The 27,500-nt window shown below is 44.5% G+C and overlaps 1 protein-coding gene across 1 annotated transcript in view; it reads left to right on the top strand.

Annotated features, from left to right (window-relative positions):
- The window catches only part of baiap2l2a (BAR/IMD domain containing adaptor protein 2 like 2a), a gene marked incomplete at both ends in the record, with an annotated part of 48,591 nt that overhangs the window by 2,986 nt on the left and 18,105 nt on the right, over positions 1 to 27,500 (top strand). The window contains 5 exons of the mRNA XM_083779204.1: positions 3,733 to 3,819; positions 10,141 to 10,202; positions 11,210 to 11,281; positions 12,841 to 12,921; positions 13,394 to 13,525. Of these exons, the coding sequence (XP_083635330.1) occupies positions 3,733 to 3,819; positions 10,141 to 10,202; positions 11,210 to 11,281; positions 12,841 to 12,921; positions 13,394 to 13,525 (434 nt within the window). The remainder of the gene's footprint in view (positions 1 to 3,732; positions 3,820 to 10,140; positions 10,203 to 11,209; positions 11,282 to 12,840; positions 12,922 to 13,393; positions 13,526 to 27,500) is intronic.

The following is a 27,500-nucleotide window of genomic DNA, read 5'->3' as shown; positions in this document are numbered from 1 at the left end:
GACCAGGGTGTGTCCGGCGGAAACCTCGTATGAATCTGATCTCAGGTCAGAATGGGTTTTAAGGGCTTGAATTCATATAAAAGGTTGAGAACCACTCAGCTATTCCTATCCCATGGTATCCTGGCCATTCTCTTACGTTATCCAACAATCCATTAAACTTGTCTTAACTGATTTACAAATATGAGTGAGGGCGATCACCGATTATATATAGGCCCATTTCCTAATAATGACGATGACTCAACCAGGAAATCCCTTTCTTAATATTCTAACTATCTCTTCTGTGAAATTCATTGACCTCCGGCTCCGACTTCCCTGTAACTGGAAACGTTGTCATCATAGGTCATTTATTGCAATCGCTTTCCTACATTACTAATTGCAAGAGGTCTGGGCTCACCTGCGATAAATTATACCTGTTGAAAACCCCTGCACTGTACACGGCATACTGTATGTTTAGCCTTTTATCTTTAATTTACACAGTAACATTGTTTGTTGTAAGGGTCCATTTTTGATGGATTATACTGTGTATACAAACACATACACCACCCTCTTAAGTCTTAAGTCCTTCTTCAGTGATGTATTTCTTTCTAATACATCTTAAATATAAAACGTTTTAATTAAGGTCTACATTTATGAGTACATACTGTAACATGGGGCCCATCTTTAACCCATTCTATACAGGAACCCATTTTGGTGTTGGCATCATGTTATGCTTTAGCTATTGAAAAATAGCAGATCTACAAGCTCGTATCGCGACACCGAGTGGCGCGATACGAGCTTGTAGGTCTGCTATTTTTTGAAAAATCGAAGAACGACTGACATTTTTTTAGAATCTGATCTCAGGTCAGAATGGGTTCATCAGACCAGTGTGTGTCCAGTGGAAACCTCGTATGAATCTGATCTCAGGTCAGAATGGGTTAAAGATGGCATATGTGGTAGTGCTATCTCTAATCAATATTTAACACATGTACATAGTACAGTAAGCACGGTAAAGCACCACCCACCAAGAGAGGGTACACATTTACTTATCATACTGCCTGCCTGCAACTCAAACTAAGACCATAATTCCCTGCCTATACTGACTGAGCCGAGTACAGTCATAACTTCATGGTATGTTAATGTACCATAAACAGTCCTCAGCTAAAAGGATAACACATGGAAACACATGGAAAAAATCCCCGGGAGCTCATAGATCTATCAAGATCTACAAGCCCACAACGTGTCGCATCTCGATGCACTGTGAGAATATAGATCTGCAATCTTTCAATAGCTATAAGTTTAAAAAAAGCGAGGGGTGCTCTACACATCATCATACATCATAATCATACGTCACATTCCGTGCTCAGCCAATCAAATCGTCGCTATGGAGTACACACACACAAAAACAAAGCTGATCATATAGGAGGGGCTCTCAAAACAGGGTTTAAGTGGTTAAACTGATTGAGATTATGAACCCTTTCCAAGCATGAACGAATTTTGGCTTGTGCCAAGTGTGCACGTGGCCCCACGTGCACAGGAGCCCTGAGCCAATGGGGGCCCTGCAGCCAATGGGGGCCCTGAGCCAATGGGGGCCCTTGAATCCAGAATGTCCTCAAAGTCACGCTTCCAACAAAGCTTTGAACTGAGCAGATTGGACTTTCCGTGGCCAAAAACAAAACGGTCACTTTAGCCGATTTTCGATCGCCGTTTTTCGCCGTTGTCCCTCGTTTTTCTTTAATGACACAGGCTAGGAAGGTCGCACAGCAACAAACTGATGCCTGAGTAACGTTCACTTTGAACTGCATCCAACACAACACATCCACTTCCATTTAGATACCTGAGTAAAGTTCACTTTGAACTGCATCCAACACAACACATCCACTTCCATTTAGATACCTGAGTAAAGTTCACTTTGAACTGCATCCAACACAACACATCCACTTCCATTTAGATACCTGAGTAACGTTCACTTTGAACTGCATCCAACACAACACATCCACTTCCATTTAGATACCTGAGTAACGTTCACTTTGAACTGCATCCAACACAACACATCCACTTCCATTTAGATACCTGAGTAACGTTCACTTTGAACTGCATCCAACACAACACATCCACTTCCATTTAGATACCTGAGTAAAGTTCACTTTGAACTGCATCCAACACAACACATCCACTTCCATTTAGATACCTGAGTAAAGTTCACTTTGAACTGCATCCAACACAATACATCCACTTCCATTTAGATACCTGAGTAAAGTTCACTTTGAACTGCATCCAACCCAACACATCCACTTCCATTTAGATACCTGAGTAACGTTCACTTTGAAATAGAGCTGGGACTCGATAAAAAAAAAAAAATCTAATTAATCAGAGATTTTGCGATTAATTAATCTAGATTAATCGCATTTTAATCGCATATCATTATTTGACTTGAGAACAGTGAGAAAGCAATTTTTTCAAATGGATTTTGGTATACTAGTGAATCAATGAATAGTGAATACATAAGTTTAAGAAATAAAACATTTTTGTAGTAATAGGGGTAATAATTCTTTATTGAATAATTGCACACAACTGTGCTGTAATCCATGCTACCATCGGATAGCCTTTTAAATCCTATTTCCAATCCACGGGGACAAGCAAAGTGATCTCAGCGGCTTCCCCCAGTCTGGTGAACTGTCTGCGGTTTCTGGTGGTGTTATTGTCTGAAGAGGACACTTGGTGCGCAGGTCCGTCTGAAAACTGTCCAGTGACAACGTTCCGCGGTGAAAAAAGTAGTGCGATTAAAATGCGTTAATTCTTTTAATGCATTTTTCTGTAGTTAATTAATCGTAATTAATCGCAATTAGTCCCGGCCCTACTTTGAACTGCATCCAATACAATACATCCACTTCCATTTAGATACCCGAGTAAAGTTCACTTTGAACACATTCACTTCCCGTCTGCCTTACCGTTAGGCTGCTGAGGGCAGTTGGAAAACCAGTGGCGAACCCTTCCTATTTCAGACCTATTTCACTTGAATCCGTTCCAGGATGCCTGGGGTTCTCCGGACACCACTTTGAGAACCACTGGCCTAAAGAAAAGCACACCACATAATGTTTGACATGTCACATGCTACTGAAAGTATGATGACATTTGGAACATTTTGCCTTATATTGGTTGACTGGTTGTCTATGGTGTGGTATACAAAAATGACCCCCATAAGAGAACATCTTTACGGCTCTATAGCAGTCATTCTCAACCATTTTAATTTCAATGACCCCCAGTTTGACATGCATTAGTCTACGGACCCCCATTTAATGGCAATTCTATCTCTGGGACCCTCAATTTATATTGTAAAATCAATGTTAATTTAAGAGAGTGTACAAAATGGAACCAAAATTTGGTTCCATTTGTACACTCTCAGAGTTACAGACCCATAAGGATCCATTTGGCTCCAAACTATCATTTTGCTGGGGACCCCCTGGAACTCCCTCAAGGACCCCTGGGGGTCCCCGGACCCCACTTTGGGAACCACTGCTGTATAGTGTAAACAGTCTGCAAGATGCTTTTGAAACAACGTGTCTGTTTATGTGCTTTTATAATGCCGAGACTTGATCTGTTTGTGTTGCAAAGTGAATTGCATGAATAAAATTTGCAATTCAATCAACTGTTTTGTTTTGGATGTATGTGCGTGTGTGCGTGTCTGCGTGTGTGTGCGTGTGCGTGCGTGTGTGTGCATGTGTGCGTGTGTGTGTGCGTGCGTGTGATTTCTAGCTCTTGCAGTAACTAGCGAGGCCTACTACAATGCCATCGCAAAGATTGGAGAGCAGGCGCTGCACACCACGTCCTCGCGGTCAATAGGTACAGTAGGACTACTCTCATCCTAAATGTGCTGCATTTGTGTGTGTCTGTGTGTGTGTGTGTCTGTGTGTGTGTGTGCGTGTGCGTGTGCGTGTGCGTGTGCGCGTGCGTGTGCTGTGTGTTAATTTCACTCTGTACAAACTGTTATATTTAGTAAGTGTGACCCAAGTGCACAGCAAGAGAGGAGGCGTTGTTCAGGTTTAGTTCAGGTTTATTCACAGAGGTTTGTATATGGAAGGGAGTGGGGTAGTAGTGGATCAGTGGCTCTCCAGGTTGGCCTATAGCTCAGCGTGGGATTCCAAACACTGAGGAGGAGAAGGAGAGGAGGCGTCAGTCTTCAGGTAAACAACAAAGGCAGGAGCTGCAACCGTGTAAAGCTGCACGGCTGGGCAATAGCTATGTAAGGCTAAAACTATAACTCAGTTTAACAACACATAAAGGCTTGAGCTGTACTTTACCATACATGTAGACATGTGAAGCTCTGGCGTGGAATGAAGGGCAGACTGGGTTCTTGTAGAGGCAGTGCTTGATTGCAGGATGGAAGACAGGTGCAGAGGATTGGTGCAGGAGAGCAGGTGTGCTGAGTAGAGCCATGGAGTATAGTCAGTGAGGGGGGAGTGGCTAAGCCGTGCTTGCATGTGAAGGTGAGGAGGAGTGAGCCGTAACAGTACCCCCCCTCCGAGGGGGCGCCTCCTGGCGACCTCCCCGGGGGCGTCGGGGTTGGCCCTGTAGAAGTCCCGAAGGAGAGACGGTATCCATGATGAGCCTTCTCGAGATCCAACTGCGTTCCTCGGGGGCCGTAACACCTCCCAGTCCGCCAGAAACTGGAAACCTCGACCTCTGCGCCGAACCTTCAGTAGCCGCCGAACTGTCCACTGGGGATGCCCAGGAGCAGGGGCAGAGGGCATGAGAGGGCATGAGAGGGCTCGAGGACGACAGGCTTGATCTTGGACACGTGAAACACGGGATGTACACGCAGGGAGGCCGGGAGCTTGAGACGCACATGCAGCCGCCGGACTCAGGACGTTGGTCAATCTCGAAGGGACCGACAAACCGGGGAGCCAACTTCTTGGAAGGCACCTGGAGCGGTATAGATCAGCAGAGGAGAGGTACACACGTTGCCCAGCCTGGTACACCGGAGCAGGAATGCGGCGACGGTTGGCCCCACGGCAGGAACGCTCGTTGGAGCGAAGCAGGGCGGCACGGACCTTCTTCCACACGGCGCCGACACCGACGGAAGTGGGCCTGGACAGAGGGGACAGAGGCCTCCGACTCCTGGAGAGAGAACAACGGGGGTTGGTATAACCCAGATAGGCTTCGAAAGGGGACCTGCCAGTGGCGGCGCAGGTAAGGGCATTGAGCGAGTATTCCACCCAGGGTAGATCCTTGCTCCTGCAGGAGGTGGGGTGGAGAGCAGAGACACAGCGGAGGGCCGACACCAAGCTCTGGTTGGTCCGCTCAGCCTGGCCGTTGGATTGTGGGTGGTATCCACGAGGAGAGGCTAACGGTGGCGCCGATCTCCTTACAGAAGGCCCGCCAGACCTGGGACGTGAACTGCGGGCCCCCTGTCAGAGACAATGTCACTGGGAAGCCCATGAAGACGGTAGACTATGCTGGGTGAGGAGTGCAGCCGTCTCCGCAGAGGATGGGAGCTTAGGGAGCGCCACTATAGGTGCACCGCCTTGGAAAACCGGTCCACCACAGTGAGGATGATGGTGTTCCCAATGGGGAAGGGGGAAAACCGGTCACAAAGTCCAAGCCAATGTGAGACCGCGGGCGGGTGTGGGCACAGGGAGTGGGCGAAGAAGGCCAGCCGACGACGGCTTGGACCTTGTGGGGGTCGGGACGGATACAGCCATCCTCCACAATGAGTCCAAGGAACTCACACACACACACACACACACACACACACTTATGTGTATACATCATATCTTGTGTCTCAACATGCATGTTGGTCCAATGGGTGTGACGTTATGGATTATTTAGCACATATAAAACGCAGATTACGAGGAGCAAAGTTTACGTCACATGTCGTGATGCGTTTGTGTGTGCACATGCATGCGAGTGTGCTGCCGTGTGTGCATGTTCTTCTGTGCGTGTGGAAACCCCTTAACCCATTCTGACCTGAGATCAGATTCTAAAAATGTCTTCTACATCCTGACAGTTTTCTGAAAAAGCTATATGTTTCTATGTCAGTCGTTCTTCGATTTTTCAAAAATAGCAGACCTACAAGCTCTTAGCGCGCCACTCGGTGGCGCGCTATGAGCTTGTAGGTCTGCTATTTTTCAATAGCTAAAGCATAACATAATGCCGACACCAAAAGGGGTTCCCGCCCAGGTTAACTGCTTCAGGTTAACCGCTGGCTATATTGTATATATATATATCGCAAAGACTCCGGCTTAGGCTAATTCCATATCACCGCTCACTCGGACGTGGGCGTCTTCTGCGATCTGCACCACCGCTATAGGCATAAAGCGCATGGCTTCACTTGCATATCTCCCTATATAGAAGTGGAAGTTTTAAGCGCATTATCCTGTGAGTCGAAGCCAAAAGACATTACTCCATGATTACGCGTGGGTGTCGAGCAGCGGAAACAGACGATCTACAAGCTCACAGAGAGACTACACCGCAGCGTGTCACAAAGAATACCTCAGGCTTTGTCAGGGACGTGCAGAGATGTGTTAGAGAGAGGCAGAAATCCCGTAGGCTAAGAGGACACTTTTGGACAAAAGTATAGCGAAAATAGCAGATCTACAAGCTCATAACGCGTCACAGCTATTTTGGGGGGCACAACCCTGCACTCTTTATCTACTGGAGATGCGGTGTGTGTACGACGTGGATTTAGAAACAAATTAGTTCAACGCAAAATGCTGTGTTCAAGTTCAGGAGACTTTGGGGAAAAAGCAATTCTCCTGAAGGCTGCCTTCCGGCATGGCATGGAAAGGAGAGGTATTTGCATTTCTTTCACCATGTAGTAAATGATGCATTCATGGTCTGGAGAGGGCAGTTGTTTTACAGACGGGTAGAAGGGCAGTTGTTTTACAGACGGGTAAAAGGGGCAGTTGTTTTACAGACGGGTAAAAGGGCAGTTGTTTTACAGACGGGTAAAAGGGCAGTTGTTTTACAGACGGGTAAAAGGGCAGTTGTTTTACAGACGGGTAAAAGGGCAGTTGTTTTACAGACGGGTAAAAGGGCAGTTGTTTTACAGACGGGTAAAAGGGCAGTTGTTTTACAGACGGGTAAAAGGGCAGTTGTTTTACAGACGGGTAAAAGGGCAGTTGTTTTACAGACGGGGTAAAAGGGCAGTTTTTTTACAGACGGGTAAAAGGGCAGTTGTTTTACAGACGGGTAAAAGGGCAGTTGTTTTACAGACGGGTAAAAGGGCAGTTGTTTTACAGACGGGTAAAAGGGCAGTTGTTTTACAGACGGGGTAAAAGGGCAGTTGTTTTACAGACGGGGTAAAAGGGCAGTTGTTTTACAGACAGGGTAAAAGGGCAGTTGTTTTACAGATGGGTAAAAGGGCAGTTGTTTTACAGACGGGTAAAAGGGCAGTTGTTTTACAGACGGGTAAAAGGGGCAGTTGTTTTACAGACGGGTAAAAGGGCAGTTGTTTTACAGACGGGTAAAAGCGCAGTTGTTTTACAGACGGGGTAAAAGGGCAGGTGTTTTATAGACGGGTAAAAGCGCAGTTTGTTTTACAGACGGGGTAAAAGGGCAGTTGTTTTACAGACGGGGTAAAAGGGCAGTTGTTTTACAGACGGGGTAAAAGGGCAGTTGTTTTACAGACGGGTTAAAAGGGCAGTTGTTTTACAGACGGGTAAAAGGGCAGTTGTTTTACAGACGGGTAAAAGGGCAGTTTGTTTTACAGACGGGGTAAAAGGGCAGTTGTTTTACAGACGGGGTAAAAGGGCAGTTGTTTTACAGATGGGGTAAAAGGGGCAGTTGTTTTACAGACGGGTAAAAGGGCAGTTGTTTTACAGACGGGTAAAAGGGCAGTTGTTTTACAGACGGGTAAAAGGGAAGTTGTTTTACAGACAGGGTAAAAGGGCAGTTGTTTTACAGACGGGTAAAAGGGCAGTTGTTTTACAGACGGGGTAAAAGGGCAGTTGTTTTACAGACGGGTAAAAGGGCAGTTTGTTTTACAGACGGGGTAAAAGGGCAGTTGTTTTACAGACGGGTAAAAGCGCAGTTGTTTTACAGACGGGGTAAAAGGGCAGGTGTTTTATAGACGGGTAAAAGCGCAGTTTGTTTTACAGACGGGGTAAAAGGGCAGTTGTTTTACAGACGGGTAAAAGGGCAGTTGTTTTACAGACGGGTAAAAGGGCAGTTGTTTTACAGACGGGTAAAAGGGCAGTTGTTTTACAGACGGGTAAAAGGGCAGTTGTTTTACAGACGGGTAAAAGGGCAGTTGTTTTACAGACGGGTAAAAGGGCAGTTGTTTTACAGACGGGGTAAAAGGGCAGTTGTTTTACAGACGGGTAAAAGGGCAGTTGTTTTACAGACGGGTAAAAAGGGCAGGGGCTCATGAAGCCCCCTTTGATGTCTATGTGTGCACGTGCCTGTCTATTTTCGGTGCGTGGTCGACACCGCAGCGCGCCACAGAGAATACTTCAGGCTTTGTAGTTCCTGAGCTGGTATAGGGGTGTCATGTGGCTCTGAGTGTGCAGGCCCTAGCAGGGAACATGAATAATACATAATAACCGGCTGTTGGCCCTATCATGTGCTGCTCACTTAACCCAAGTGGCCTACATTAATAGAGCCATCACCAAAGGTTGGCTGGTGGTTGGGGTTGTGTTTAGCTCGCTACCCTTATAGTGGAAGTGAACACCTTGACCAAGAGCATCCTGCTGCAGAGTATAAGTGTGTGCAGTGTCACGCAGTGGCGAGCATGCAGACATTTTGAGGGGCAGGTGCTCAAGTGAATAGTGTGCCCTAATATAGTGTGTGATATTTATAGATTTTGGGGGCATAAATAATATACTAATAGTAATAGTATAAGCTTTTAATCCAGATTTGATCGATGTCACCATGGTCCACATATACCGTAGCTATATATACACTGTAAAAAACTAAAATTAAATGAACAAACTGTATACCAAAAAAAGCACATTGCTGTCTAGTGGTAAAAAGCACAACATATCTGTGCACACGTCCCTGAGTGTGTATGTGTGTGTGTGTGTGTGTGTGTGTGTGTGTGTGTGTGTGTGTGCACGTGCATACATGAGAAAGAGAGAGTTGTAGAGAGATGCAGGGAGAAGGAGAGAGTTGCAGCAGGTAAGAGAGAGAGAGAGAGAGGGAGAGAAGAAATATATACTGAGAAGTTAGAGGCGAGAGACAACAGCAGGGAGAAGGGGATGAGAGGTGCTATTGTTGTGCTATTCTATTTGGGAGACTCAGTTTATTCAGTGACAGACAGACAAGCAGAGAACCAACGTAGTCCAGCTATCATCTCTCACACGGATCTCTGTGTGGTCCTCCGCTCTCTCCTCTCCTCCACTCCTCTCTCTCTCTCCTCCACTTCCCTCTCTCCCTCTCTCCCTCTCTCCCTCTCTCTCTCTCTCTCTCTCCCTCTCTCCTCTCCTCCACTCTCCTCCTCACCAGAGAGTGGTCCTATAACTTTATATTCTTGAGTTATACAGAAGTGATCGATCTTTCTGGATAGTTGCGTATATAACTCCAACGTTCTCCCCCGTCTATAGCCAAAATATGTGTTTACCAGACTCTCTGTATAGCCTATAACTAAAGGGCTATAGTTAGTACACCATATCACGCTGCTTAGTTGCACCAGATTGCACAATGCTGCATGGGTTGTTGGGTGATTATTGCCAGACATTCTTGTTCTTAACCCATTCTGACCTGAGATCAGATTCATACGAGGTTTCCACTGGACACACACTGGTCTGATTAACCCATTCTGACCTGAGATCAGATTCTAAAAAATGTCAGTCGTTCTTCGATTTTTCAAAAAATAGCAGACCTACAAGCTCGTATCGCGCCACTCGGTGGCGCAATACGAGCTTGTAGATCTGCTGTTTTTTAATAGCTAAAGCATAACATGATGCTAACACCAAAATGGGTGCCCGACTAAAATTGGTTAATAAAGTCCAGATGTTGACTTGTTCTATACACAGCCTCTCTCTCTCTCACACAGACAGAAGTATATGAATTTGTTTATGATTATCAATACATCTCTTGAACACCAAGCTTGCATAAGTATGTCCAGTTATGGTAAAAAACCATGACACTATTATCCATACTGTTGTAATTATTGACGTATAGTGTACTCTACTGTACCATAATATTATCCACATTCTCTTTTAGGAGATGTCCTGATTCAGATCGCGGAGAATCAGAGGAGACTCACCGTGGAGTACGATGGAGTTGTAGGTTCACACACATCAGACAACCTTTTACCAGTGGTGGAAAGTATACATTTAACTTTAAGTGCTGTACTTAAAACCCATTCTGACCTGAGATCAGATTCATACGAGGATTCCACTGGACACACACTGGTCTGATTAACCCATTCTGACCTGAGATCAGATTCTAAAAAATGTCAAGTCGTTCTTCGATTTTTCAAAAATAGCAGACCTACAAGCTCGTATCGCGCCACTCGGTGGCGCGCTATGAGCTTGTAGATCTGCTATTTTTCAATAGCTAAAGTATAACATGATGCGAACACCAAAATGGGTTCCCGTTCAGAATGGGTTCAGTACTGTACCTATACAATTTCATGTATTTTACATACTCGGTAGGTATTGACAATGTTCTATACTTCCACTCCACTATAAGTCTCAAGAGGCAAATATTGTACTTTTCCCGACACTTCAATTATTTGAAAACTTTAGTCGCTATAGTTACTGTACTTTAGTACATTTTGATTATTATTATTATTATTACAAATCATCGATTAACCACTTACAGTGGTTTCATTGAGACACAATGAATCAAATGTATCTTGGTCAATAAGTGGAGTTCCATTAGCACCGACACAGTGTCTTCAAACATTCAGACTGGTCACATATTCCGGCCATTTGAAAATAGCCGATCCACAAGCTCACAATGCGTCGCGACGCGACGCATTGTGAGCTTGTAGATCGACTATTTTTCAAAAGATGAGGATACATTTGAAAACTCTAAATGGGACATTCTGCATAGCGAGTAGTTTCTACTTTTGGCGCTTGTCTTGAAGTGCATTTGGATGCCGACACTTTTGTACATTTACTCAAGTACATTTAGAATTCCGGACTTTTACTTGTAACAGAGTATTTCTATATTACAGTATTGATGCTATAAAAATAAAAAAGTACCTTTTTTCCACCACTGCCTTTTTCTACTGTACGTCCATACTGTATACGATGTGTTATAACGGTCCGCGTCTCGTTTACAGTTCCGCTGGTTCCACAACGAGGTCCTGCAGGAAATGGACAGCAACGTCAGACTGGACAAAGACTACATATTAGTAAGTAAAACAAAGAAAGGCTCCTAAATTATGACAAGTTTTATGAAAAACCCCTATGTTTCTATGTCGGTGGTCCTCAAACTATTTCATGTCAAGGACCCCCAGAATTATCTGTATTTGGCCACCGACCCCCCATCTGAAAATGTGACACCTTGTCACACCCCGACACATTTTCACGACTTTTCAAAAATAGCAGATCTATACGCTCGTAGAGCGTGGCACTCGGTGCCGTGCTATGAGCTTGTAGATCTGCTATTCATAGCTAAAGTTTAAAATAATGGTTAAAACCCATTCTGACCTGAGATCAGATTCATACGAGGTTTTCCACTGGACACACACTGGTCTGATGAACCCATTCATGACCCGAGATCAGATTCTAAAAATGTCAGTCGTTCTTCGATTTTTCAAAAATAGCAGACCTACAAGCTCGTATCGCGCCACTCGGTGGCGCGATATGAGCTTGTAGATCTGCTATTTTTCAATAGATAAAGCATAACATGACGCTGACACCAAAATGGGTGCCCGGTCAGAATGGGTTAAAGTGGTTATAAACGGTATAGCGACATGTGTTCGCGTCCTAAATGTTTTATAATCTCCACAATGCATCATGTACAGTAGATCTGCTATTTTCGGCGCACAGCATCGGTGTGTATGACGTAATATACATTTTACATTAAACAATTGGGTTTTTTTTTTGTGAACTGGATGTAAAGGGCAAAATATAACACTATTATGTTTTATTGGAACTATATATTCTGGGCTCCGGGAATATAATGAAGAGCAGACCTGCTGTGATTAAAAAAATAAAACAATCATTAGAATGAGAGCCCATGCTGCGTTGTCTTTGAAATGCAAATTTCCCTGTGATAGGTTATGTTTATTTTTCATTATGGAAACCGTTGAGTTCGTTCAACAGCATTTGGGAATAAAGAGCTTTGTTTAAGCGAAAGTAAAGTGATTTTCTTTTATAAAGCAAAATTATTTAACAGTGAAAACAAAATAGATATAAGTATATAAACCACAAAAGTGTGGGCCCCCATGAGGAATTTCGGGGAATTGCACCCGACTGCACTGAAGACAGTCAAGACACTGTCCAACAGCGCCCTCACCTGGCTAAACCAGGCACGTGTGGGCAAAAGAGTGAAAGTGCTTTCCGATGTGTAGACTATAGACTCTATACTCTATAGACTACTAGACTCTAGTCTACACTATAGTCTCTAGACGAGACTCTAGTCTACACTAGTCTCTAGACTAGACTCTGGTCTAGTCACTATAGGTCCTTCAACCTGCGAGGCCCAAATGTTTTGAAGAGAAAACAAATGGTGGGAAGTCTTGACAGTCGGAAATGTGTGCAGAGTCAGACCTAATGGCTATAATTTGCCAAAAAAGTGAAGGCTGATTTGAAACATTTGGGGCTGTGGGTTATTCCGTGGCCTCACAGATCGATCAGAGATATTAGCTTCTCTCTCTCTCTCTCTCTCTCTCTCTCTCTCTCTCTCTAACACACACACACACACACACACACACACGCTAAAGTGAATGTGTACCTTGTCCCCCAGGGCAGTAGGAGGCGCTATGAGACGGAGGTCCGTAGCCAGGCAACGGCTCTGGAGAAACAGCTGAGGAGAGGAAATAACCTGGTCTGTGCACGGTTCATTTAACCCCATTCTGACCTGAGATCAGATTCTAAAAATGTCTTCTACATCCTGACAGTTTTCAGAAAAAGCTATGTTTCTATTTAATGAAATTTATTGAATTTTGTTCGATTTTTCAAAAACAGCAGACCGGGTGGCGCGCTATGAGCTTGTAGATCTGCTATTTTTCAATAGCTAAAGAATAACATGATGCTAACACTGTGGGTTTCCAGCCCAAAATGGGTTTTATAACTACTATTCTAAACCACATTTACCCTGGCTTTTATTATTATTATTTATATTATTTTTTAATAATTATCAACGGCAAAGTATACTTTCGGTCTCATGTGGTTACGGACTTTACCTTTCCGTGTGTTTGTGCGTGCCTGCGTGTGTGCGTGCCTGCGTGCGTGTGTGTGTGTGTGTGTGTGTGCATGCGTGCGTGTGTGCGTGTGTGTGTGTGTGTGCCCGTGTATAGAATGGAAGCGAGTACGTGCAGTTCCTCACGGACAGCCACAGTGAGGCGCTGAACGAGGAGGAGAGGAGATACCGCTTCCTGGCGGAGAAACACTGTGGTCTCACTCAGACCATAGCACAGCTCATGAACAAGGTACGCTACTGTACATACACACATATACTACTGTACAAACACTGTGGTCTCACACAGACCATAGCACAGCTCATGAACAAGGTATGCTACTGTACATACACACATATACTACTGTACAAACACTGTGGTCTCACACAGACCATAGCACAGCTCATGAACAAGGTATGCTACTGTACATACACACATATACTACTGTACAAACACTGTGGTCTCACTCAGACCATAGCACAGCTCATGAACAAGGTACACTACTGTATACATACACACATATACTACTGTACAAACACTGTGGTCTCACTCAGACCATATAGCACAGCTCATGAACAAGGTATGTAGGCCTTGTATATAAATATTATTATTATTATAACGCAGCTCATGAACAAGGTATACATAAAGCGTGCTGGGTTGCAACCCGGAAATAGCAGACCTACAAGCTCTCAACGCGTCGCAGCGCGACGCGTTGTGAGCTTGTAGATCTGCTATTTTCGCTATTTCTGTCCAAAAGTGCCCCTCTCTAACACTCTCTGCATGTCCCTGAAGGCCCCTATAATGCCACACTCACTCCAGAGGGGCCACATTACATATTATGTTAAAAATAGCAGATCTACAAGCTCAAAACCTCATGAAAGCCCCCCCTATTTTTCAATAACTAAAGAATAACATAATCTTTAAAACACCAAAAAGGGGGTCCCAGCCCAGAATGGCTTAAAGGGACACTTCACCCTTTTTGCAAAAACATATATGTTAATGACGTTTAGAAGCTTTAGATCACTTTCCTGGGGGTATTTATGTGTGTAATATGTGGTTTTAGTTATTTTAGATTGTAGCAGTGAGCCTGTTGTCTCTGATGTCATGGACACTGGTCTCACTACCTTCCTGGACTACAATTCCCATAATTCTTTGGTGCACTGCTCCTCCTTGTGGATAGGGGGAGAGCTGTCTTACTGAGACAACATGTAGTCCAGGAAGGAAGTGAGCCCAGTGTCCATGACATCAGAGACAACAGGCTCACTGCTATAATCTAAAATATCTAAAACCACATATTACACACATAAAGATCTCCAGGAAAGTGTTCTAAAGCTTCTAAACGTCATTAACATATATTTATTTGCAAAAAGGGTGAAGTGTCCCTTTAAGAACCACCGGCCTCGGGACACCAAACTTCTACCAAAGAGGACAGAGATATGGAAACATACTGTATACACCACCTCCAGCACCAATTACCATATACTGTAGATCACAATAACGTTTTATTCATTCAGATAAATTCCAGATTGCAGATTTAACTTCAGTTACAAATGCGGATAACACAGTATTTTACTGAATATAGTTTAAAGGTATATTCAGTGATTTCACTTAATTCAAATATCACTTATTTTTTTGTTTTGTTGTGATAATCCTCCCTACTATAGAGTGTGCTGGCCATATAAGGAGTTCCTCCCTGTCCCCAGTTAACCCCTGGGGGTCAAAAAACCTTAGGTTTCGTTTTTGACTCTCTATCCTGATTGGACGAAAGGCTGGGTCCCACAGCCAAAAACGAAACCTAAGGTTTTTTGAGTGAAATCACTGAATATACCTTTAAAACTGGAAAGGGAGATATTGTGCTTCTCCTGTGATGAGGCATATTAGTGTCTTCTCAGGACAAAAATACTATGGAATGCAAAGTACAGTACATAGCCTATATACGCATATTCCTCATGAATATATTTATCAGGTGCACATAATAAGAGCATATTAATCAGGAAGGAAAATGAGAAGATTGTAGTTTGTTTTGGCTTACTGTATGTGGCAGATGGGTGGGCGGAAATGGGTTAATTAATGCTGTACAACCCAGCCGTGCACACACGTGTGTGCGTGTGCGTGTGTGTGTGTGTGTGTGTGTGTGTGTGTGTGTGTGTGTGTGTGTGTGTGTGTGTGTGTTTGTGTGTGACATAATAGTTTTGGACTTTTCATTATCATGGGATAAGAAAAAAATAAATAATAATATTCAGTTACTTATAACTAAAAACTACGGGCATTTTGTCTATAATTTCAGTTCGTTTTGTTAACACACAATACAGTTTCAGTTATCGTTATCGTTTTTCTCTTCCTTTTGCGTGCGTGCGTGCGTGCATGCGTGCGTGCGTGCGTGCGTGCGTGCGTGCGTGCGTGCGTGCGTGTGTGTGTGTGTGTGTGCGTGTGTGTGTGTGTGCGTGTGTGCCACAGACAGAGGGTGCTCTCCAGCAGAGAACTGACGCGTGGAGAGAGGAGGTGAACGCCACCAGACTACATGAACTCAGAGGAGGACGCTCTACGATGGACGACACGGTCAGCTCGCCTGTACTGTACTGTACTGTACTGTACTGTACTATATAATGTTTATTTTAGAACATTTATTAAATGACACCCAACATTTATACGTTGATTGAGTGGATAATCGTTATCCTGAGTAAGCAGACAGGGGCTCAGGGTAACATTTGCTCTACAGATCAGCAGTTGTGGATGGGGTAGTAAAGTGAACCTAACAGTTAACCTATTCTGACCTGAGATCAGATTCATACGAGGTTTCCGCCGGACACACACTGGTCCTGATGAACCCATTCTGACCTGAGATCAGATTCTAAAAATGTCAGTCGCTCTTCGATTTTTCAAAAATGGCAGACCTACAAGCTCGTATCGCGCCACTCGGTGGCGCGATATGAGCTTGTAGATCTGCTATTTTTCAATAGATAAAGCATAACATGATGCTAACACCAAAATGGGTGCCCGGTCAGAATGAGTTAAGGGTAACAAGACAACTCACCCCGTTTCCGTTTTCCTCCCAGAACTTAACCCCAGTGAGGGGTGGGAGAGGCTGGACATCAGACGGCTGGACTTTGAATTTCTCTATAACTATAAACTTTCATGACAGCAGATCGATCCAGCCTAAGTACAAATATAATTTATGAAAAGCTACTACAGTGAAGTCTGTTCACAGAAGTTGTTGTAGGATTATGTGGCCCTGCGCCCAAGAATGACCTGAGCCGAAACTATACAGGAACTCAAAATGCACTGAGACTGCTGGATATAGAGAGAGATTATTCTGAAACTATAAAATATAATGTTATGCTGTTCAAAAGGTTTTGGAATATGCCACCGGCAATGAAACCTAAAATTTACCTTTTAACAGAACTGAACAGAAACCCCCACGGATGTTGAAAATGGGTCAACATTATTAGAAAATATGAAAAAGTACTCAATTGTTTTTACTTAAAGCGCAAATAACATGCATTTTAAAACTGCTTTTAATATTTAATATCATACTGTCTATGTCCCTCAAACTTATTTCTAATGGTTTGAGCCTCAATCACCACTCTGATATAACCAGGCCTTGTCATTTCTTTCTGGACTTTGAAAGCAGTTTTAGCTGCAGTACCACAATGTCCTGAGGTGGTGGGGGAGCTGATATGCAGATTATTTAATATTTGAGTCATTATAATACTGATGCTAGATAAAACCAGGCTTGTTTCCATTCCATGCCAGCTTGGAAAATCAACAATGGTGGACATTGTAAACAAAGTGGAAATGCAAATTTGGAACTGAAGACTGAAGAAGAGGAGGAATTATACAAAGTAGGGTGACATTGATGACATCACGATGAGACCAAAATCAGTCGAGCTGTTCCTGAGAGCAATTTCCATTAAAACACCCATATGACATGAAGGCCTGATTGTTCAAAATTGGTTATTTGTGGGGATAGAAAACACATATGGGAGCCCCAAAAACACAAAAGAAATTAAAAAAGTTGAATTTTATGTTATAGGTCCTTTAACCCATTCTGACCGGGCACCCATTTTGGTGTCAGCATCATGTTATGCTTTAGCTATTTAAAAATAGCAGATCTACAAGCTCATATCGCGCCACCGAGTGGCGCGCTACGAGCTTGTAGGTCTGCTATTTTTGAAAAATCGAAGAGCGACTGACACTTTTTAGAATCTGATCTCAGGTCAGAATGGGTTAAGTAAACTAGGCCGGTGCCCGGCTGTAGAGAGCACCGAGTCGGGAACGATGGAAGTTGGAGATCCATGCCCCACCCGTTGTACCCGTGTCAGAGTACCCCCACTCATCTCTCTGTGTCCCTTTTATGCCCATATATGGAGCATCTGTGTCCCTTTATTCCTACGGAGTGTTGTGATGTCAGAACAGGCCTTTATGGATCATGGGCCCCTTCCCAGAGCCCGGGCAGAGAGGCCTTTTGTGGCGGTTCTGGACAACCGTGTACGGGCCCGACCGACTCGACACCGGGCACTGCCCTCCCTGTGGTGGTGTGGAACGCGTGTGTCGAATGTGAAGTCGGTGGGGCGAACGGTTCTCGAGTTACGTGGATTTACAACCATACACACACACACGTACAGACAGACATATAGAGAGACAGTGAGTCTGCATTGTGACTAGTCAGTGTCAGCATTGTGAGCTTGTAGATCGCCTATATGTTCAAATGGCCGAGCTGTATATAGGGCTGAAGTGGTTGGTTGCTTTTTGTAATAATAATGAAAATCTACAAAGTAACTAGTAACTGAAGTTATCAAATAGTTGTAGTGGAGTAAAAGTGCAATATTTGCCTCTATGTATGTGGAATAGAAGTAAAAGTATAGCCCTAGAAATTGGAAATATTCCAGTAAAGTAAAAAATACCTCAAACTTAAGTACAGTACTTAAGTAAATGTACTTAGTTACTTTCCACCACTGAGAAACAAGAGGCGTGGGGCCCCTTTGATTATCTCTTATCCGCAATGCATTCCAAACAGCCAGCCATTATTTTAGCTCCCACAGTGCCCTCTGCTGGTCATGTTAAAAACTAAATTCAAGCCGTGTGGAAACTCCTAAACCAAACCCCCTGGCAAGAGATCTACATGAATTATGTTTTAGCATGAGAGGGAAGTGTGAAAGAGAGATTAGATATGATTACTGGGAAACAATGATATATTGCAATGAGGATACAAAATGCTCTTTCATCGGAACATTGACGTCACCCGAGCACGCTCTGTGCAAATACAATAAAGTTAATGGATTACATCATGGAAGATCATTTGGAAGATAAAGTGTTCATTTTGGTTCTAGTGAAATCCCTCAGATAAGCAGCCTTTGAAGTCCATTATGTAATTATTTTAAATGGGTAATGGTTCAACAATTCAGTTATTATAGCTGGGAAATCAGTATCCTAAAAGTTCCACCGAGTCCAAGGGCTGTTGATATAGGGCAGGGCAGGGGTGGGGACTATAGTTCCACACTCACTCCAGAGGGCCACTATAGTTCCACACTCACTCCAGAGGGCCACTATAGTTCCACACTCACTCCAGAGGGCCACTATAGTTCCACACTCACTCCAGAGGGCCACTATATAGTTCCACACTCACTCCAGAGGGCCACTATAGTTCCACACTCACTCCAGAGGGCCACTATAGTTCCACACTCACTCCAGAGGGCCACTATATAGTTCCACACTCACTCCAGAGGGCCACTATATTTCCACTCACTCCAGAGGGCCACTATAGTTCCACACTCACTCCAGAGGGCCACTATAGTTCCACTCTCACTCCAGAGGGCCACTATAGTTCCACACTCACTCCAGAGGGCCACTATAGTTCCACACTCACTCCAGAGGGCCACTATATAGTTCCACACTCACTCCAGAGGGCCACTATAGTTCCACACTCACTCCAGAGGGCCACTATATTTCCACTCTCACTCCAGAGGGCCACTATAGTTCCACACTCACTCCAGAGGGCCACTATATAGTTCCACACTCACTCCAGAGGGCCACTATATTCCCACTCACTCCAGAGGGCCACTATAGTTCCACACTCACTCCAGAGGGCCACTATAGTTCCACACTCACTCCAGAGGGCCACTATAGTTCCACACTCACTCCAGAGGGCCACTATAGTTCCACACTCACTCCAGAGGGCCACTATAGTTCCACACTCACTCCAGAGGGCCACTATAGTTCCACACTCACTCCAGAGGGCCACTATAGTTCCACACTCACTCCAGAGGGCCACTATAGTTCCACACTCACTCCAGAGGGCCACTATATAGTTCCACACTCTCACTCCAGAGGGCCACTATAGTTCCACACTCACTCCAGAGGGCCACTATAGTTCCACACTCACTCCAGAGGGCCACTATATATTTCCACACTCACTCCAGAGGGCCACTATATAGTTCCACACTCACTCCAGAGGGCCACTATAGTTCCACACTCACTCCAGAGGGCCACTATAGTTCCACACTCACTCCAGAGGGCCACTATATAGTTCCACACTCACTCCAGAGGGCCACTATATAGTTCCACACTCACTCCAGAGGGCCACTATAGTTCCACACTCACTCCAGAGGGCCACTATAGTTCCACACTCACTCCAGAGGGCCACTATATATTTCCACACTCACTCCAGAGGGCCACTATATAGTTCCACACTCACTCCAGAGGGCCACTATATTTCCACTCACTCCAGAGGGCCACTATAGTTCCACACTCACTCCAGAGGGCCACTATAGTTCCACACTCACTCCAGAGGGCCACTATAGTTCCACACTCACTCCAGAGGGCCACTATAGTTACACACTCACTCCAGAGGGCCACTATAGTTCCACACTCACTCCAGAGGGCCACTATAGTTCCACACTCACTCCAGAGGGCCACTATAGTTCCACACTCACTCCAGAGGGCCACTATAGTTCCACACTCACTCCAGAGTGCCACTATTATTTCCACACTCACTCCAGAGGGCCCACACTCACTCCAGAGGGCCACTATAGTTCCACACTCACTCCAGAGGACCACTATAGTTCCACACTCACTCCAGAGGGCCACTATAGTTCCACACTCACTCCAGAGATCCACTATATAGTTCCACACTCACTCCAGAGGGCCACTATATTTCCACACTCACTCCAGAGGGCCACTATAGTTCCACACTCACTCCAGAGGACCACTATAGTTCCACACTCACTCCAGAGGGCCACTATATAGTTCCACACTCACTCCAGAGGGCCACTATATTTCCACTCACTCCAGAGGGCCACTATATTTCCACTCACTCCAGAGGGCCACTATAGTTCCACACTCACTCCAGAGGGCCACTATAGTTCCACTCTCACTCCAGAGGGCCACTATATTTCCACTCACTCCAGAGGGCCACTATAGTTCCACACTCAGAGGGCCACTATAGTTCCACACTCACTCCAGAGGGCCACTATATTTCCACTCTCACTCCAGAGGGCCACTATAGTTCCACACTCACTCCAGAGGGCCACTATAGTTCCACACTCACTCCAGAGGGCCACTATAGTTCCACACTCACTCCAGAGGGCCACTATATAGTTCCACACTCACTCCAGAGGGCCACTATAGTTCCACACTCACTCCAGAGGGCCACTATAGTTCCACACTCACTCCAGAGGGCCACTATAGTTCCACACTCACTCCAGAGGGCCACTATATATTTCCACACTCACTCCAGAGGGCCACTATAGTTCCACACTCACTCCAGAGGGCCACTATATTTCCACTCTCACTCCAGAGGGCCACTATAGTTCCACACTCACTCCAGAGGGCCACTATAGTTCCACACTCACTCCAGAGGGCCACTATATTTCCACACTCACTCCAGAGGGCCACTATATTTCCACACTCACTCCAGAGGGCCACTATAGTTCCACACTCACTCCAGAGGGCCACTATAGTTCCACACTCACTCCAGAGGACAACTATATTTCCACACTCACTCCAGAGGGCCACTATATTTCCACACTCACTCCAGAGGGCCACTATAGTTCCACACTCACTCCAGAGGACCACTATAGTTCCACACTCACTCCAGAGGGCCACTATAGTTCTTAAATACGGGCAATAACAGTGAAAGGTTGTTGTCCTCCTATGATACAGATCTGGTTACCCCTCAATACAAATTCATTACATATTATACCAAATATATCAAAATGACTAAAATATATCAAAATACACAAACCCACACAGTCAATATAATATAATAACCCATTCTGACCGGGCACCCATTTTGGTGTCGGCATCATGTTATGCTTTAGCTATTGAAAAATAGCAGATCTACAAGCTCATATCGCGCCACCGAGTGGCGCGATACGAGCTTGTAGGTCTGCTATTTTTGAAAAATCGAAGAACGACTGAATTTTTTTAGAATCTGATCTCAGGTCAGAATGGGTTCAGTGTGTCCGGCGGGAAACCTGGTATGAATCTGATCTCAGGTCAGAATGGGTTAATAATAAGGCTCCCACTGAATACCAACAGTTTAGACCAGGAAAGTACCTCATGGAGGCTATGTTGTATTAAAGTACCCCGACGCCAGCTGTTTTGGGGCCGGCCTCTGCTTCGCTTTCCCTGAGGGTTCCAAGACAGTCAGAGCCTGTCTGGTGGTGTTTGTTTGATACTGGCTTGCGCAGTGTGTGTGTGCCCGATCCATCTCCATCTTCTTTGTCCAATTTCTTCTGTTTCAGGGAGTTGTTTAGTTTTCATCCAGAGATCGTTGCTTGCTTTATATCTTGTCCGGCCAGTGAATTTTCATGGATTCTCCTCAGACATTTGTTTTATGAAGGTTTTGCACTTTGCTTATTGTGGTCTTTGTAATTCTCCGTGTCTCTGCCCCATAGAGCAGGACAGATTTAACACATGCCTAGTGTCTTACTATTATCGCACAGCACATTAAGATAGTGTGATGACTGAACTTTATGCATGATAATTAGTGGCTGGAGAAACAGTACAGAGGCATTGTGGTAAAGGTTAACCACTGGTATGTTTATTCACAAACCGAGCACTACCAACTGGCTAGCCCCTCTCGGAACCCTCCATAAAGCTTTTCTGAAATTTGGATGAGTTTTATGTAGGGTCCCTGTTCATAACTATTTTTCCGTATGGGAATTTTGGAACGCGGACATAAATATGCTCTGTAACATCGTATCTGCGCCGTTTGACGGCCTGTTTTCCTTTGAGGGCTTCTGAATCTGTGAACGGTACAATGAGGTGTCAATAAACAAGGAAGGAAGAGAAGAATCAAAGCGACCAAATCGGTCAAACAAAGATTAAAAATACTTAACGGCTTCCGCGCCACAGGAGATATTCGCAGCGGCATGTATAGGTACTTATACTTCACAGATTCAGAAGCCCTCACACGAAAAAAAGTCGTCAAAGAGCGCAGACAGGCCGTATACACGGTGTTTATGTTTTATGTATGTCCGCGTATCAGGTGGCATGGTACTGCTGGAACAGGACCCTGCAATGGTCTGCGTCGTCAAAAAGTCAGAAACTTCAGTACCATTGGGTTCTGCTTGGAGGGCTACCAACTGGCATAAATACAGGAAGCTCTCTCTAGTCTACTCCCAGCACAGACTGCAGTTCACTGGCAAAATGGCAGCCTTTCATACCCAGCTGGAGATAATGAGAATGGACTATCCCATTTACACTTACAGGGGTGTCTTCAAATGAGAACATACCATGAATACATACAATAAATAAATAACTTTAAACCAGGGGTCGGCAACCGGCGGTCGGCAACCGGCGGTCGGCAACCGGCGGTCGGCAACTCCCCTAGTGGCTCCCTGTAGCATTACAAAATAATCTATGAAAATGTATAATGTTTATTTTTTCACATTTTTATTTTTCATTTATGGTTTCTGTAGGAGGCCAAACGTGACAGAAACATTCTTAAGTTTCCCAATTTTGTAAAAAGTGTGTAGAATAAATATTATGATGGATTGCCTGTATGCTTAATCTGCAGTGGCCTATAGCCCTGAAACATGACTGTCAGTCATGACGCAACAGCAGCCTGTTTTACGCAATCGCAGTCCAAACGTGTATATAAACATTCCAATTTAAAATATAAAGTCCTCGCCACATGTGCCACGGGAGTTAGAAATGTGCTGGTACAGCGATTAGCATTGCTGCATCCCGCGTTGTTTAATAAAAAGCATTTTTATCCGAGCGCCCCTTTTCTCAAACGGGGTTGGGAAACAGTTGCACACCGGGTGGGGGCGCGTAGTTGAAAGCCAATGGCCAGTAAATAACTGCTCGGATAAAAATGCTTTTTATTAAACAACGCGGGATGCAGCAATGCTAATCGCTGTACCAGCAACATTCTAACACCCGTGGCACATGTGGCGAGGACTTTATATTTGGAATCTGAATGTTTATGTACACGTTTACAATGTAAATGTAGCGATTGCGTAAAACAGGCTGCAGTTGCCATGACGCACCATGGCTAAATCTGCAGTGACAAACTATCAAACAATAAATAAAACGTGGCAAGCCATTCACAGACGGTGACTGTATGAAGGAGTCATATAGACGTTTTATTATCTCCCGGGTTGCAACGAAACAGCAAAGCAGCAGCCAGCAGTGGTGGAGTTTAATTAGCTGCGATCCACTTCTTAAAAGTTTGCTCCCTTCTGCCTTCCCACACACTTGTGTGGAAAACATGGAATGCTCTTCCAGACAATTATGTGAACATGAATCAACGTACTTTTGTGAGCAGATATTCTCAAACATGAACTACATTAAATCCAAATACCGCACACGCCTCACCGATGAGAGCTTGCAGTCGTGTGTGAAGATTAAAAAGACATTTTACATGCCCAATGTTGAGAAGCTCTCCAGCGATGTCCACACACAGAAATCACATTAAACGGGTAAGAACACAATGCAAAAAACATGGCATAATAATGGAGGGTGCGTTGACTGCGTTCGGAAATGCGCACCGGGAGCGCACTCGCCTATTAGTTTGCATTGCACAGTGCGCTATTTCCGAACGGGCTTGAACCATAGCGCACTTTTTATTTTGATAGATAGGCTAATATCCACTTGCAGCCCTGTTGTCTTCATTATATAAGCATTTTAAGGCTTACATTTTTTTTGCGGCTCCAGATAGATTTTGAATAAAAAATTTTGGTCGAAAATGGCTCATTCAACATCTTGGGTTGCCGACCCCTGCTTTAAACCATACAAATGTTACAAGTTTCTGTGAACTACATGAACTATACAAGTTATAAGTCTGTACAGGAAACATTAATCAACAATAAAATCATGATTGCAAAATACAACTGTGCAAGTTAAAGGTTTTATGACATTCATTTTCATTTCTTTTTCTTTTTTCTTTTAGGTTTTATGACCTCAATTACACCCAAAAAACCTGAACTTTGAACATTCAGGGGATTTTCTGTGGTCTGAAGTTTTCTTTGGGGTTTTTTGGGCCTTTTGAGCTACAATGAAAACAGGCAACACAGTGAAACAGTGACATCTGCTGGCAAATCCCATTGACATATATGGGATTTGCAGTAAGTGATGTCACTTAACTGCCGGCAAATCAGAGCACCTGTTTGAGCCAGAAAACCCCAGATCACAGAAAATCTACTGAATGTTAAAAGTTTTGGGTGCAATTGAGATTAGAAAACCTAAAAAAAAACCAAGAACAATTCCTAAACCTTTTTTTTTATTGTCACAATCCCTTTAATAAAGTGCCAACTGCCAATATGCTGTGCAAAATAAGTAACAGAGGACCACTCTGTTACAATCACAAAAAAGCAGTGGTTGTCACGGTGGGATCATTCAAACTAAATGAATGAATATAGCATAACAATCTTTTTTAACCATTTTAACCCCCATTTTATAATCTGGTTATCTGAAAACAGTGGCTACATAGAGTTGTACAATGATGCGACTCTTGGAAAAAAGATATTTGAAAACATTGGAAGCACAAATTTTGCCTGTCACAAAAATATTTTCAGATGGGGGTCGGTCGATCTGCAACCAATTACATATTATGAATTTGGGGTTTCTTGACGTGAACATTGTCAACCAGTGTCTGCAATACTGTACATATACAGTAACAAACAGTCTTTTACTTGCAGCCCTCAAGTACAGTTCAAACAGGAACGAAGAAGCACTTTTCATTACTGTCAAATCAAAACTATTGATTTCTTCCGTGATAGAGATGTGTCACTTGCAGCTGTAAACAGCAGGGATATATTAGATCCCACTGTAATAACTATCATGGGATTAATGGATTGTCTGTTTGCTTTGGCTTGGTGTTTATGGGATTTAATCTCCATCTCTGTAATTATGGATAGTTATTCCCTGGGGGGGGGGGGGTCGCTATAGCATGGCTGGTTGCCTGGCAAAATATAGAATATAGATGAGCGACTGTAGAATAGATGAGTGACTGTTATCTGTTATTTTTGCTATATTTTAAAGTATGGAACCCATTTTGGTGTCGGCATCATGTCGTGCTTTAGCTATTGAAAAATAGCAGATCTACAAGCTCATAGCGCGCCGCTACGAGCTTGTAGGTCTGCTATTTTTGAAAAATCGAAGAACGACTGACATTTTTTATAGAATCTGATCTCAGGTCAGAATGGGTTAATCAGACTTGGCTATAAGCAAATGCCATTTCACTGTGAAAGTGACATTTTGACCGCGCCGTTGTCCCAAACTGCCCCAGGCCTTCTCACATGGCTCAAAGTGTTTTTTTTTTTTTTTTTTACAGCTGTCAGAGTGCGATAGTGGTTTGATGGCGGAAGGTGCAGGTCCACCCGGAGATGGCTACTGCTTGCCCTCGGGAAAAACCTGAGGTTTTTTAAAAGCGGTCGTGGAAAGATAATAGTGGTTGACGAGTTTCTACACTTTATCTCTGACAAGATGAGGACTCTTGACCATGATGAAGTTGTGCTGTTGGCTGTACTAACAACTTCTCATCTGAATGGATCACAAAATCCAAGGGCTTCTTGTTTGAAATTTGCCCAACGACAAAGCTACGCCAAATAAACCAACACCGGTCGAGACAAGGACGCTAAAAAACGTTAAAGTATGTCTGAGCCTGTTCAATGAATTTGGGGGAAAACATGCCCATGTTTGTCTCCCTACTTTTTGGACAAGCTCCCGCCTAGTTGGCTTTGGCAGTATGGATGCGACGGCTCTACTCCGAAGAGTTGAGCAACTTAAGCAGTGAAGTTGCCGGCCTGAGGAGGAACTTTGAAGCACAGGCAACAGTTAACGAGAACCTGACTGCGGCTACTGTGGCTGTGAATCGCCGGGTGACAGCGTTCGAGGAGAGCCGGTGCCGGCCGCGCTGCAGCAATCCCGATGGAGAGAGAGGAGCAGAGGCCGTCTGATCCCGATCAGCGGGAGGTGGTGACAATAACCTCCTCTGAATGAGGCGGCTACAGGGAGCACTGAGCCCTGCACGCCTATAGGTCCCCGATGTGGAGTTTCGTGGTAAACAACGGCCGTAAAAAGCCATCGCCCCAAGAAGCGACAGCCCCACCGTATCCCCGCGGGGCAACTCGGGGGAAAACGTGAGCAGAAGAATACGGGGATTATTGGCACAGGCACAGAGAGCACTATAGCATCTCAGTTATTACGACTAAGAGGGTTAAGTGTGTTTGCCACCAGATTCGGCCCTGATGTTGACGCTGTCACGCTAAATAACTATCTGACTGTGAAATTGGGCAACACTTCTGTGACATGTCGGAAGATTGAAGCGACCCCGGCAGTAGATTCGGATCGTTTCATATAACTGCAAACTTGCAAAGAAGTGACTGACATGTTCAGTCCCGATATATGGCCAGCGGGTGTGTATGTCCGGCGTTACTATATGAGCCCCGTGTGCCTTAGAGCCACGTCTAACAATGCTCCAGTGGGGAGAAATGACCTGTTGCGCCGTGTGAGTATAGCGAAGCTGCGGCTTTAAACCTCTAACTTTTTAATGCGGGTTGCATCATATATAACTGTCGTGGGCTGCGCCCAGGCAACAGTATGGGGGACAGAGCCCGACGTGTAGAGGTGGATAACCTGCTGCAAGACTGTGACATCTTGGGCTGTATTTTGCGTGTCTTAAGTACCAGGTCTTATTACCTATAACTTGAGTAAACTAAAGACCTGGAGGCGAGACCAATGCTCTTTGGCCACTCAGAATAGCCACAAATGGCATTGA

This window comes from Protomyctophum parallelum, assembly GCF_964188405.1.
Source record: "Protomyctophum parallelum genome assembly, chromosome: 13".
NCBI classification, from domain to species: domain Eukaryota; kingdom Metazoa; phylum Chordata; class Actinopteri; order Myctophiformes; family Myctophidae; genus Protomyctophum; species Protomyctophum parallelum.
Note: the sequence above shows the minus strand (reverse complement) of the source record. Positions and strands in the feature narration are given on the sequence as shown.